This window comes from Odontesthes bonariensis, chromosome 10 (assembly GCF_027942865.1).
Source record: "Odontesthes bonariensis isolate fOdoBon6 chromosome 10, fOdoBon6.hap1, whole genome shotgun sequence".
Lineage (NCBI taxonomy): Eukaryota > Metazoa > Chordata > Actinopteri > Atheriniformes > Atherinopsidae > Odontesthes > Odontesthes bonariensis.
In genome coordinates this window covers 18,952,098-18,964,774 of record NC_134515.1, presented here as the reverse complement: position 1 = coordinate 18,964,774, position 12,677 = coordinate 18,952,098, and the positions used below count along the sequence as shown (strand labels likewise).

General features: G+C 39.8%; 2 protein-coding genes across 5 annotated transcripts in view; both read right to left on the bottom strand.

Annotated features, from left to right (window-relative positions):
- Positions 1-3,967, bottom strand: part of wnk3 (WNK lysine deficient protein kinase 3) — a 40,273-nt gene extending 36,306 nt beyond the window's left edge. For all 4 annotated transcript variants that reach the window (XM_075476699.1, XM_075476700.1, XM_075476702.1 and 1 more), the window contains exon 1: positions 3,403-3,967. The gene's annotated coding sequence lies outside the window, so the exon portion shown is untranslated. The remainder of the gene's footprint in view (positions 1-3,402) is intronic.
- Positions 3,968-5,236: 1,269 nt separating this feature from the next.
- On the bottom strand, positions 5,237-12,553 carry fam3a (FAM3 metabolism regulating signaling molecule A). Its single transcript, XM_075476698.1, has 10 exons — positions 12,249-12,553; positions 10,979-11,010; positions 10,781-10,888; positions 10,392-10,415; positions 9,260-9,383; positions 8,869-8,927; positions 8,718-8,768; positions 8,541-8,625; positions 7,865-7,991; positions 5,237-6,400 (listed from the first exon to the last, which is right to left on the bottom strand). The coding sequence occupies exons 2-10, from the start codon at positions 10,989-10,991 to the stop codon at positions 6,302-6,304; spliced, it is 690 nt and encodes a 229-aa protein (XP_075332813.1). The 5' UTR covers positions 10,992-11,010; positions 12,249-12,553; the 3' UTR covers positions 5,237-6,301.
- Positions 12,554-12,677: the final 124 nt, after the last annotated feature.

Sequence of the window (12,677 nt, the reverse complement as noted above, 5' to 3'; positions counted from 1 at the left end):
GTGCAGTTGGTGGGAGCAGGCGGACAGTAGAGTTTCAAACACAGAGAGACAGGGAAGGAGAGATGGAGCGAGGGGGGCCAGCCAGCAGAAGGGGTGGGAAAAATGTGTGAGTGAAAGAGAACAAGAGGGAGATAAAGAGGAGGGGGTGAAAGAGACAAAAAAGGGGCTGGGGGAGGGCGGATTTTGCCTGATAAAATATGTGCCAATGTTTGTGTGAATGAAAGCAGTGACTATGGCTAAATTTCTGTCTGAACAAAAGCAGCTGCAGATGTGCACAGAGAGGAGAGGAGAGGAGAGGAGAGGAGAGGAGAGGAGAGGAGAGGAGAGGAGAGGAGAGGAGAGGAGAGGAGAGGAGAGGAGAGGAGAGGAGAGGAGAGGAGAGATGCTTTTAGTGGTTCGTAAAGTTGAAAACACAGTGTCATTACATTAGCTTTGGAATAGTTTCCGTCAGTATGTCCAGTGTACAGAGGACTGAACTTACAGCAGGTTGCTGTAAAGTTTTTAACATGCAAAGACTTCAGTCTGAATAAGGACACAAAGACTAGGAAAAAAAACCTAAAGAGTGACAATGTTTTGGTTTTTTTGGGGGGGGCAACTAGCTTCATTCAGTTGTTTGTTTCTTTCCTTTCAGACTAAAATAATGAAAACATCACAAACACCTTTTGGGCTTTGATGCAGAACATTCAATTAGATTTGAATATTCACCTTTTTTAAACTGATTTATTTACCCCATTCAAACATGAAAACATACCTTTTACTGTACTTGGCATATTTGGGTATCTAAAGCTACAATCAACTGAAATCTTTTTTTGCAACCTTGTCACTTTGTTTGGGGCCACCTGGGTCTAAAAACCTGTCTCAGTAATTCATTCAGATGTCAGACTCAGCTCATAATATAATTATTATGCCAGCCTGCCAATCTTCATCTCCACCAATAACTTCAAATTAAGAGCTAATAATGTCTCACCAACACTTTGTCCATTGTTTAACTGTGCCAACGGTGAGTCTGGGCTGATAAACCAATCCAAGCTTGGAAATCTGACTTCTTCTAGGCATTTTCCTTTAATTTTACCAATTGGAAGTTGAACATTTCCCATTTGTTTTTTTTAATACAGCATCACTGGGGAGGTATATATGGTCGTAATAGCGGAATCGCCATGGAAAGGAGGGACTTGTAAACATTGGGTAATGTGTTTCGGACCGTTGGTTGGATAAAACAAAAAGCCATGTAAAATGATTCCAACAGGATTCTGAAAACCTTGAGAGTCATTTTCCACCGCTGTCTGACCCTTTAAGGATCAAACGATGAACACTAATAGCTGACATTGTGCATAATTTGCCTCGGGTAATTAAGACTTTAGGACAAAATTGCAAACCTCTCACTGAATGTATGTTTTATTACTTACTGCTCGGGTGTAATTCAGGTATTCAACTATGACCATCTGAGCATATTGCTGTTGTTATAGGTGTGTTTCAGTTTTGTTCTTTATCAACTGGCAGGTGCACAGCTGTGCATATAATCCCTTTGCTGATCATCAGACTAAACGTGGTCCGTGAAACTGCACCAGGAAGTCTGCTAACCTTTAGTATATACACGATTCAGGAAACCGAAAGAAAAAGAAAATAAATCTTGGCGGAAAACCCGTTTGCCTCGGGCGTAGATCAAATTAAAACTAAGTTCAAACCTGCCAAACTTTTTCCGTGTTTCTAAGTGATGCAACACCAGTCTTCTTCCAGGACAGTACGACTCCCACAGAGATTTACAGAGGAGATGGGGGGCTGACTGATGTGAGGAGACGGGCCAGAGGTAGCACAAGGTCTGGGAGCTGCTGGCCAAAATTCAAATGGGCTCCATGACAAGAATCCGCCATACCACAGATCACAGCTCTCCACATTTGAGCTCAGCTTTTAACACGAATACGAAGATCATGATTACGAAGTTAGGGCATTTTTGAAAGGCATGACTCCTGTCATGCAGCCACATCACTGCAAGTTACAGGCGTAACACCTTCAGAGAGTTACACATTCAGAACTGAACTCACAGTTAGGTGTCTTTAGCAATAGATCTCAAGAACCACCTTAAAAAAAAAAAAAAACAGTCAAATAAGTATTCTTAGAGCCGAGTAGCTGAAGGAGAACACAAATAAAGCTAGACAGACAACAGCTTTTCCTCAGTGAGCACACATGTGGTTCAGCACGTTGCTTTCCCCGTGTTGCGTCTTTGAAAAGCGGTGATAAAAAAATATCAAATGCTTGCCACTCCAATCAAACCCACAATGGTGATTCTCATCCCATTAGGGAAACTCAAGGCTGAAAACACAACAAGAACTTTTGTCCAATCCAGGTCAAGCATGGGAGAGTCGAGTGTAGGTAGCGGGCACACATGGACCACTGTTCGCTGGGAGAGAGACAGACAGAGAGAATATGTGTTATCTAACCCCACCCCTCCCTCTTTTTGTTTGCTTTCATTCCCCCCATTGGGCTCAACCATCCAGTTCCAAAGAATTCTAATCCAGGTGAGAGAAAGGCTCCTTAATCAACAAATGATGGACCAGGATTACATACTACTAAAGTGCCTTAATACTAGTTGGGCTCAAAGTTACAGCTGAGCCCCCTCTTTTTTTCTTACATAGGAGCTGTGTCTAAACTTGCAAGCACAAGAGCCCAGAGGTCGGGAAATGTTCATCAGTTGGCAGCCTTTTTTTCTACCTTATTTAAAGAAGTATCCTCTCTACAGTTTGGGGAACACCTCTTTAGCTGCCAGAGGTGTCAGCATCAGCTCCCCTGATTAGCAACAGAGCAGTTAGGAAGGGAATGCTTCGAGTTACACACACTTTGTGCCAATACTACACCATCATCACGACAAAAACAGACATTATATATGTATTTCTATTCAACTATTTGAATTTTCTGACACACTGTAAGTAAATTGCTTACAGCAACGACCCCATTGTGTGACTGCCATCCTGCATTCACTGGCTCTGGAGCAATTAATGTTTGTTGTTCAGAGGTTGTAGCGTTCACAGCACAGCGATGCCTGGATGTGAAGTCCAGCTAGTGGCTAACCGTGAGCTCGGCTGACTTTAGAAACGTCATGCCAGACGCAGAGTACAACCACCATACAGGGAGAAAGCGAGTACATGAGACGACTGACAGCACCACAAATCAAAACCCCCCCAAACCACCCGGACCCCAGGTGCCCTGAGCACGGTCCACATCTTTCAGCTAATGGTCCTTTAGTCTTTTCAGGCCGAATTATTCAGAATAACAATGTGAAACAGTGGAGGTTTGTAGACCCTAACAGACTGGACACAATAACGTGTCACTGGGAGCCAAAGGCTCGTAGACACACACACAGTCCTGTTTGCGTTGTAATTGAAGAAAACAACAAAAATCACTCACCCAAATGTAACACCGCAGCTCGTCGGTCCTGCGATGTCTTTCTTTAACGACCAGCTGCTCAGCCCCCGATAGCTAGCAAACTCACTGTCAACTGGATTTTTATTACCTATCTACAAGCGCTACGGTTATTTACATGAGGCAGACACAGAGCTCTCTCTCTCTTTTTTTTACATACAGTAATAAAAAGCTTGAGGGTAAAAAGGCTTGCTTTTTTTAGGCTCCGCTTGTTTTTCTTTTCACATTTTATTGGCTTTTGGTGTCATCGGCTCGCAAATCCCCACCAGAGTCGTCGAGGTTTCGGTCTGTGTGAGACGGGCAGAGAGCACTTGCAGTACGGTGTTCCAGCTCAGACGATGCTGGTCGTTGGTTTACAAATTTTCTTAGTCGCTGCTCGTTTCGTCGGCACCAAGTTGTGCGGCCGTCCATTCAAGAGAGTCCGGAAAATATCAGAGACTTATGTACATAATTTACAACGGACGACTCCAACGGCCTTCGGCAGGTTCGCGTGTGTACTATCAGAGCGCGCGCTGCCGGTCCGTCCTCACTTGCCACGGGGAACATCACCATCCAGAGGACGCGCAAACCGGACAGTTTGGGTGTACCGCCACGAGAGGGCGCTGCGCTGCATGTTTATGTTCACGGCTTATTATGTGACTTTACTGCTGCTTTCAAATGCGATTCGTAAGATTCCACTTCAGGGGATGATTGATTGTAAATGTCTTTAAAATAATAATAATAATAATAATAATAATAATAATAACAACAAAAGCGCGCAAAATCTTAAAACACGTTGCGTGGTTTGCAGATAGATTATATATAATATGCAGTCAATGCATTGAAGGAAAAATACATTTGCACAAACTAGTGATAAAAATAAGTACTTAGTATGAATACCACCATTTAAAAACATTGCTTTTCAAGTGACAGTCTTTGGCACATCAGCATTAGGGAGGAACTGATATATTCATGAGCAAATACTGTTGCATTTTTCTGTTTTACTTAGTCAAGTAGAGGCAAATTTAGAAATAGTGTCTACATATATTTTGGAAGCAAAATCATACCCCCCAAAAAACTATAACTATCAAATAAAAGCAAGTTGATCTGAAAGTATTAGATTCTCCCCAACTCAGCTCAATACAGATTTAAACTGCATAAATTAGTAAACTACAAGGTACCGTAAAACTTTATTTTGTAAAGTTGTGTAAATACATTATTGTTTTTAGGTGGAGGTGCAAATATGTGTCCGTAAACCTCTCGCATACTTATGTGTATACTACTTATTTTTTTCCAACACTCCTGTAAGCTCTGTAAAAGTTAAAAGTTCTGCTTTGGTGACAGTTTCTTTAACTCGAATCATAAAATGCTTCCCATCTTGAGCTTTTATTGTGGCATAAATAAAGCATGATTTAAAAAAAAACGAAAAAACAAACAAACAAACAAGGAGCACACACACTATAAGGAAAGACAGATGATAATCCAAGCTCACTGAATGTGTGGACAGTCTCTGCTTCCAAACTGTAACTCGAATTCACAATTTTACTAACGACACATGAAAGCTCCAGAATACATTTCAATGGAACAATGAAATTATTCGGGTTTGTCATTATTCCGCTAGTTTTCCGAGCACCGTGATCCTGTCAGTGGATTCACAGTCAAACCAGAAATATACTACGTTGAGTTCGTAGTCTTTATCCCCACCAGAACATATACTTAGAGAAGCAAATGCCTTGGGCAGAATGAACTGAGTAACCCCCATGAGATATAGACCTTTGTCGCCCCCTGGTGGCACTTAAATTCCCAGGACCACGGGGAAAAAGGAGAAAAAAAAACAAAAAACATTCAGACATTTTTATTCATAAGTATTGTTGTGACAAGACAACAACAGCAATGTTTTGTAAAAAAAAAAAAAAAAAAATGGTTTTACAGATGGGTCACATAATCAAATCCAAAAAAGCCATTTAAAATGTATTTCTACCCATACAGATAAAATAATTTATTTCTTCACATTTTCTATGTATTAGGCCTGCAAGTAGCTAAGTGAATACATTCCTACTAACACAAAAAAAGGCCAAACAAAATACACACAAAGGTTGAATAATTAAACAAAGCACTTAGAGGAAGGAGACAACATTACCCACAAAATCCAATTCCTGTCGTCTTTGTTAACATATGAAAATAAATAGTTTTATCAAAGTGGAACTTGAGTCAAAGAAATCTGTAAACATGTTATAGGCATCAACTGCTGCATGTCAAAGACACAACGACAGCTATGTCACAGCATAATAATATAAATATATTACCTAATTAAATATATTAGTGTATTCAATTCTAAAGTCTATCCAAAGGCCTCACTTAGGACTCTTAAAAACTACTCAAGTAGTTCCACATGTTTTCTGATGTTGATCAGTTTGGTCTTTTTCTCTGTGGGGTAAGTATTTAACTCAATCCTTTTGCTTTAGTTCAGAATACACGACCAACAACAGTTCTGCAAAGAGGAAATACATGAATTTCCTATAATGGCTTTGGAAGTTTTGCTCCAGCTGTATTTTCAATTCTTGTAATTCAACCATCGATATTGCATTCGGCATAAAAACATTTGTACTTTCAAGGTTTCCCTCAACCAGACATAATTCCTCTTGTTTCAAAGAGCTTAATCAAGCTCAAAAGCGGCTCACAAAGCCTCATTCAGAAATGTACCAAACATTAAGTTCCAAGTCAAGGCAATCTGTGCATTCAATTAATTCCTCTACCTTGAGAGGGAAACAAAATATTGTGACCAATGTTGATCTTGAATGGTTTCAGCCAACCAGCAGCTCCTTGGCTTTTTAAACAGTCATTCTGTTTCCCTGCTGCTACGTCAGGCGATCCTACGATCTATCTCAGGGCGTATAAAACGGAGTTAACCCTCAAGTGGTGGTCGCAGGGGGATGCAGCCATCCATCTCCAGAGACTCGGGCCAGCCTTCATACTTGTTGCTGCTCTTACTGTTCTTCATGCGCTAATGAGGAAAAACAACAGGCAAATAAAACTGGGCTACAGTTGAATAGGGGAAAATAAATACATAAATGACCTGCTATCGTCTTTTTCTGAGCTCTTTTCCTTGACCTCGAAGGTAAATATTGTGAGGTTAAGGAAAGACGGTAGGAGAAATTCATAAGGACTTATAGAAGAAGACAACCACACTGACACTAAGCTGTGATGAGGGTTTGAAGCACTAAAACTAAAGATGTAAAATACATATTCAATGAAAAGAGGCTCTAGATACTTGGTCTAATGCAATTTCGTCATATTACACAGAGATTGTATCATATATATTAAATGAGTATAATAAGACACATACTATTACTTTGCTATCAAGGTTAGCTATTTAAAAAGGAAAGAAAAGGGTACGAAATGAAAGATATTGTTGTCACAGGCTATTCACTCCCTCATGGTCATCCACAGAAATCACAGTTAGTATGACTGGATATTAGTATGACATAATAGCGCATCACTTTGAATGTTGAATTCCACGGGGAACTGAATTATCTCCTTTCTTTCACTGGGGATGTTAGAGTGTGTCCGATGCTTCGCGACACAACAAAAGGAAGCAACAAAGCCACTTTTCTTAGCATTTTAGAGAATCTAACCATCTCTTATCAAGGCTACTCGGATAAACTCAGGTCAATATACTTTAAGGGAAAAAAAACTATTCAACTGGTCCCCTTAAGTCAACATAACAGAGAGGGACCAGGTTTTCATGGCGCAGCAGCAGCATCAGTTGCTAACTGAGGCTTCATCTGTGAGGCGGAGATGATGACACAAGGTTATGACTCACGTTTCAACAAGCACTAACGGAAATGTCTGGAGAACATAAGCATGTTTCATTAGTTTTATTACAGGAATATACCATAGCTTCAAATCCTATACGATTTACAGCCTGCACAGAGCAGAGGGAGAAAGGATTGTGGGCATGTTCTTTTCATTCATTAAAACCTGCGCGTCGGTACCTTCACCAACGGAGTTGTTTTACAGTTCAAAACTTGCCCAAAATAATACAAATATTAAGTCTTTTGTTTGTGATTCAGCTAGTGATCATCACTGCTCTCTCAACAGGATAACACTGGCTAAGTTTTGAAACAGAACCCCGACCATTAATTGTGATCGTATATTTTATATTTTAATTCTCTTTTTCTTTTTTTTTTTACAGAATGGATCAGCATCACATTAAAACATGCAACTTAAACTCTTCCCCCAGCCACTCTTCAGTATTAGTATCAACGGTGGTCTTGCATAATCAGACCATCTCCACAGCTCCATTTAAAAGCTGGAGAATGGTGTGGCTGCACCATCATCATTCCCGTAGCATCACTTAATGATCCACACACAAGGATGTTGGACGAAGCCAAGCCCAGGAGGTATTGATTTTGTAAAATTATACCCCGTTTGTTTTAAGAAACGTGTAATCGGAATTGTGACATACCTGCTCAAAGGGACTCTTATTCTCAATGCCCTTGGCTCCAACAAACACCCAGCTGTCTCTAAAGGCCAGCTCCTTTATCGCTGTGCTCCCAAGCTCCTCAAACAGTCGTCGAGACTCGTCGTTCATTCTACCAGAGAGAAAATAATAACGCCACTTGGTGAACGGCTTGTAAATGGAACAGTGAAGCAAATCCTTTATGTTTGAGGAGATAGCAGTGTTGGGTCTTTTGTTACATGGACAAGAAACTCATTTTTTGCCAACGCGTGCTTCCTGACACACAGTGTGACGGTCTCACCTGTAACAAAAACACCAAGAATCGAATATGACTCTGGTGTGTTTGAATGGTAATCAAGCGGCCTTATTTACAACCGTGAAAGAGCATTTGAAGGCAACGGGGACGGAAATTTCTTGACGTTGCAACGTCTACTCAGAAACGTGAAGTGTCCAATTACAACCGATTAAGCCATTATATGTGACATGATTACCAACACGACTTTTTGTGTTGGATGTTCGGCCTTCGTGCTGTTTAGCCGTTTCATTGACAGAGTTCAACATAAATATAATACTTCAAGTTGTTGACAGCATGCAAGCAAAACGCATTTCACCAAATTTAGCTTAAATGTTGCTTTCATTTGTTTACAGTTAAAACTGATTGAGTGTTGAAGTGGATTCATACTTTGTAGCAGCATCGTCAAAGGAAGCCACAAACACAAGGGTTCCCTCATGAAGCGGCCGTAAAAACTTCAACAGGTCAGAGACATCTGAAAACAGACATCAGGCGAGGTGTAAGCGGTGGTTTGTAAATGTATGACCTGTATGACGTTTTACACAGAAATGCCAATATTTTAATCACCTCCTGCCCACATATCAAAGGTCTTTGTCTCTAAGAGCTCACCGGTCACCCCTGAAGAAAAGAACCATCAGTAAAAATGTTACAAATAACCACAACTAAACGTTTCAAAATTAATACAACACAGTTACAAGTAGAATAAAGATATTCTTACCATTAACTAAAGCTACGTTAAGTCCCCTGCCGACATTGTTCTTCACGCTGCTCAATAACCTGTTGGGCAGAGACACGGGCTTTGAACACACACTGTATTTACATAGAGTAAAAATTGATTTACACTTTCTGAAGCTTAAAAAAAAAAAAAGAAAAGAAAAAGCAACGACGCATGTGAGAGGGCCAAAGGCAACAAACACGAAGCGATAAGGGGACAAACAGACTAGATCAATACTTGCATTCAGCTCCCCAGACAGACTTGGAGGCCTCGTTATGAGAGCACAGAGGAAACGACAGAAAACAGAGTGAAATAAAACAAAATAAAGAGGTGACAGCAGAGGGAGACAAAGACAAAGATGAGGGGGCAGCGAGTTTTAAGTACAGAATCTCACATCTTGTCCTCCACGCAGATTTTGGGGCCAATCACATTGGCAGCACCAGACACCAGACGGAAAGCCAAATGCTTTGGGGGACATGGGGCCGAAAGTCCACATTTATACCTTCGGGGGGGCAGTTCTGTTGGATTGCACGATACGTTCGTCAAGTCAAAGTCACACCAAAGTGCTGTGCAAACAAGAGTTAACATACCCAGAGAAATGCAACACAAACAAAGACACGGTAAAACACTATGGGCAGACTGGATAAATGAACTGCCACAGGGTAAAAGTGGTAAAAGCATTCCATAAGAAGCACAATAAAACAGAATAAAAATCAAGGTGTCGAGCCCCAACTGAATCGAATGCTGAAGAAAAGAGAGGAAGTGGGTGGTCAAAAGTATGGAATCAGATTTGAGCCAATAAAATTCAGGTCAATCAAAAAGACATTTAAGTCACTGAACAATGTATTTTTCTTTTACTTGGTTGACAACATATCCATTTGTTATCGGTTGCATCTACCTCATTCCTTCTGATCAGACCTTTGCTCCGACTGTCATCTCTGCATGCATGCTGACAGCTCTATAGCAGCTTTTGTTTACAAGCTTGCTCAGAGGGGTTAGGTATTAATTTTATTTATTTATTTATTTATTTTTGGAAAACACAAAAATTTAATTTCATACAAAAGCATCATGGAAGCTTCTAACGTCTGAGCAGGTCTTATGTGAACAGGGCAAGTAAACCAAGAGATTAGGAGCGGCCTCTGCAAAGGCACTGTTGCCTCTTTTTTTGTAGTTAGATCTTGGAATCTCTAAAAAATTAATTTGCTTAGTTAACCCTAATGTTCTAGCAAGAGTAAGAGTGCACAGTGCTCTTGACGAGCTTGGGCCAGACCAGCAAGAGCGTTAAGCACTAACGGAAATAAAATTCTTAATCCTGAAATAAACAGGATGCAAGTGGAAAAGGGACCACACTGGTGTTTTGCGATAATACTTTCTCTGCTACATTTTTTCTTTTAGCAGCTGCAGACCACAAGGACCCGACTGATTGCAATAATCATTAATGCCGAGCTGAGATGAGGACATCCATACATTTTTCAAGATCTCGTTATTGTGATAAGAAGCTTATTATTTGATTTCCTTCTACTTACCAGGTGTTGTTTCCACACTTGTGCCTGAAAACAGAAACAAGTTCCTCAGTCAAATGTGCTATGCCTACATCAGGAAAAACTCGAGAATGAAAAAAAGAAGCTAATTCTAAATATTCCTCATCATTTAGTGTCCAATGTGTACGATTTCAGAAAATGGAGAAAACACTCACTAGAGCTTCCAAGAGCCCACTCCGAAGCTTTCCAGTTACTTATTTTGACCAATTACCAACTCAAAATCAAATTCAATTATCAAATTATATCCTGCATTTTTACATGAAAGCAGCTGGAATAAGAAAAAAGATCTGGCATTTCTGTTTCATAAATGGTTCCCAATAAATGTCATTGCCAATTTGCTGATCAAATAAACATGTCAGAATGACTTATGTTACCACTGAAGAAATGTCGCACAGACGAAGCACTTTCCCCTCCAAATAAGCTGCTTGCCAGCAGCCAGGTGAGCCCCACCAGGAGCAGCACAACCACAGCTCGCAGGGGGCCTGTGAGGAAAATCAGGGCACACCAGGTGAGGCTAAATACACTCAGGATTGCCACAGGCTCATTGAACTAAGACCAACATTTCAGCCCACCTGTCAATCTCATGATTCACTGTCTCACAGACCTGTAGAGAGAAAAAAAATTAAAAAAGAAGCAACAGTCAGCTGATAATCAGAATCAGAATCAGAATCAGAATAACTTTATTAATCCCTTGCGGGAAATTCTTTTGTTGCAGTGCTCTTATTTACAGGAAAATAAAGATTAATAAGAATAAGATAGGGAAAAAAATAAAAATAAAAATAAAAATAAAATAAGAATAAAAATATCAATATGTACAAAAATAGAATAAACAATAAACAGTATTTACAATGCTACTCAGTAGCTAATTATTATTGAAAACATCGGGACACCCTGATGGAAACAGTGCAAACATATTTTCTCCTCCAAAACATTTAATTAACATAAATATCAGATATTTTCTTCAGTTGATTGTACCACTTTGCAAATATGTTCACTGGCAAACCTGTGCTCTAATGTTCAATTTGGACTGCCGAGACTCCCGAGATGCCAGACAAATTGGTACAGTTCTTTTTTGGATTTTGGACCTTGGAGTCCAAAAGATTTATCTTCAGATCATTTGGTGAAATGTTTAAGTTCTTTTTTGTATCTTTTCTGTGGATCCAACTATGAAGATAGTTTCTGGGTCGGCTAGTCCTGCATTGGCATTTTCTCATCTACACCATTCGGATAGGATTTCCCATAGAGGGTACATACAGGATTCATTACCCAACATGATTTCCAATCCCTTGTTTGACTCATCAGATTCATTAAAAAGCACAATTCTAAAGTTTATAAAGCGTTGTCTCGTTCAAATACGTTTTAAAATCATCAGTTAAATGTTTAGTTTTCACGTGATTAAATCAAACTGAATGACAGCCAAGTAGTTCAACAAAAGTACTGTTCGTGACAAATACATTTTGCAGTAAGGATGAGAGACGTAATAAACAGTGTGAAAACAAAAAGAACTGTTTAAAACTGAAACATAAAAACATAATGAAAACAGTGGAGTAAAAAAAATAGTCCTTTGAAGTTTTAATTTGAGTTGCAACTTTAAAGGTTTTGAAACACATTTTTGAGGGAGGCGAATGGCTATATTTGTTTCAAACACTCAAATAATGGAGCCTGCTAACCACAAGACTTCGGTTCACTTCAGAGAGAATTTTTCTTTCTCTTGACAGCAAGATGGCTCTGCAGATATGACGTGGATTAATACATGAACAGAAAAGACAGGGCAAAAGCAAGTCATTGACATTATTGATCCCCTTATATTTATACTTTGAAATCAAAAACCATCAATCCTACCTACTAAGTCCACGTTTAAGGAGAGTACTGCCTTTACTCGTTGCCTTATTAGGGCGTTTATTCAATGGGAATATAGCGGAAAGAGGAGCTGCTGTTGCTGTTCTCCACTGGACCTTTACGATTTCTTTCGCTGTTTCTTCATTGAAGCGCCCCCATCATAAAAGAAAACTACTAGTATAAAGAGATTCTGCAGCCAAAAGCCTAGTCTAAGTTTTAATGCTGCGTTAGCGACCAGCATGGAAAAAAATTGTGTCTACACAATTCGTCTTCCGGATATACGCAAGTTCAGCCCCTGTGTACAGAGCCACAGAGTCTGCGCGAGGAAGTTCACGTGACCAGAATGATTTTATTTTTTTTCAATGTATTTTTTTCCATTACAGTTTGTATTTTTTCCAGTTCAGAGGCTATCGCAATGAATAAACTACTAAA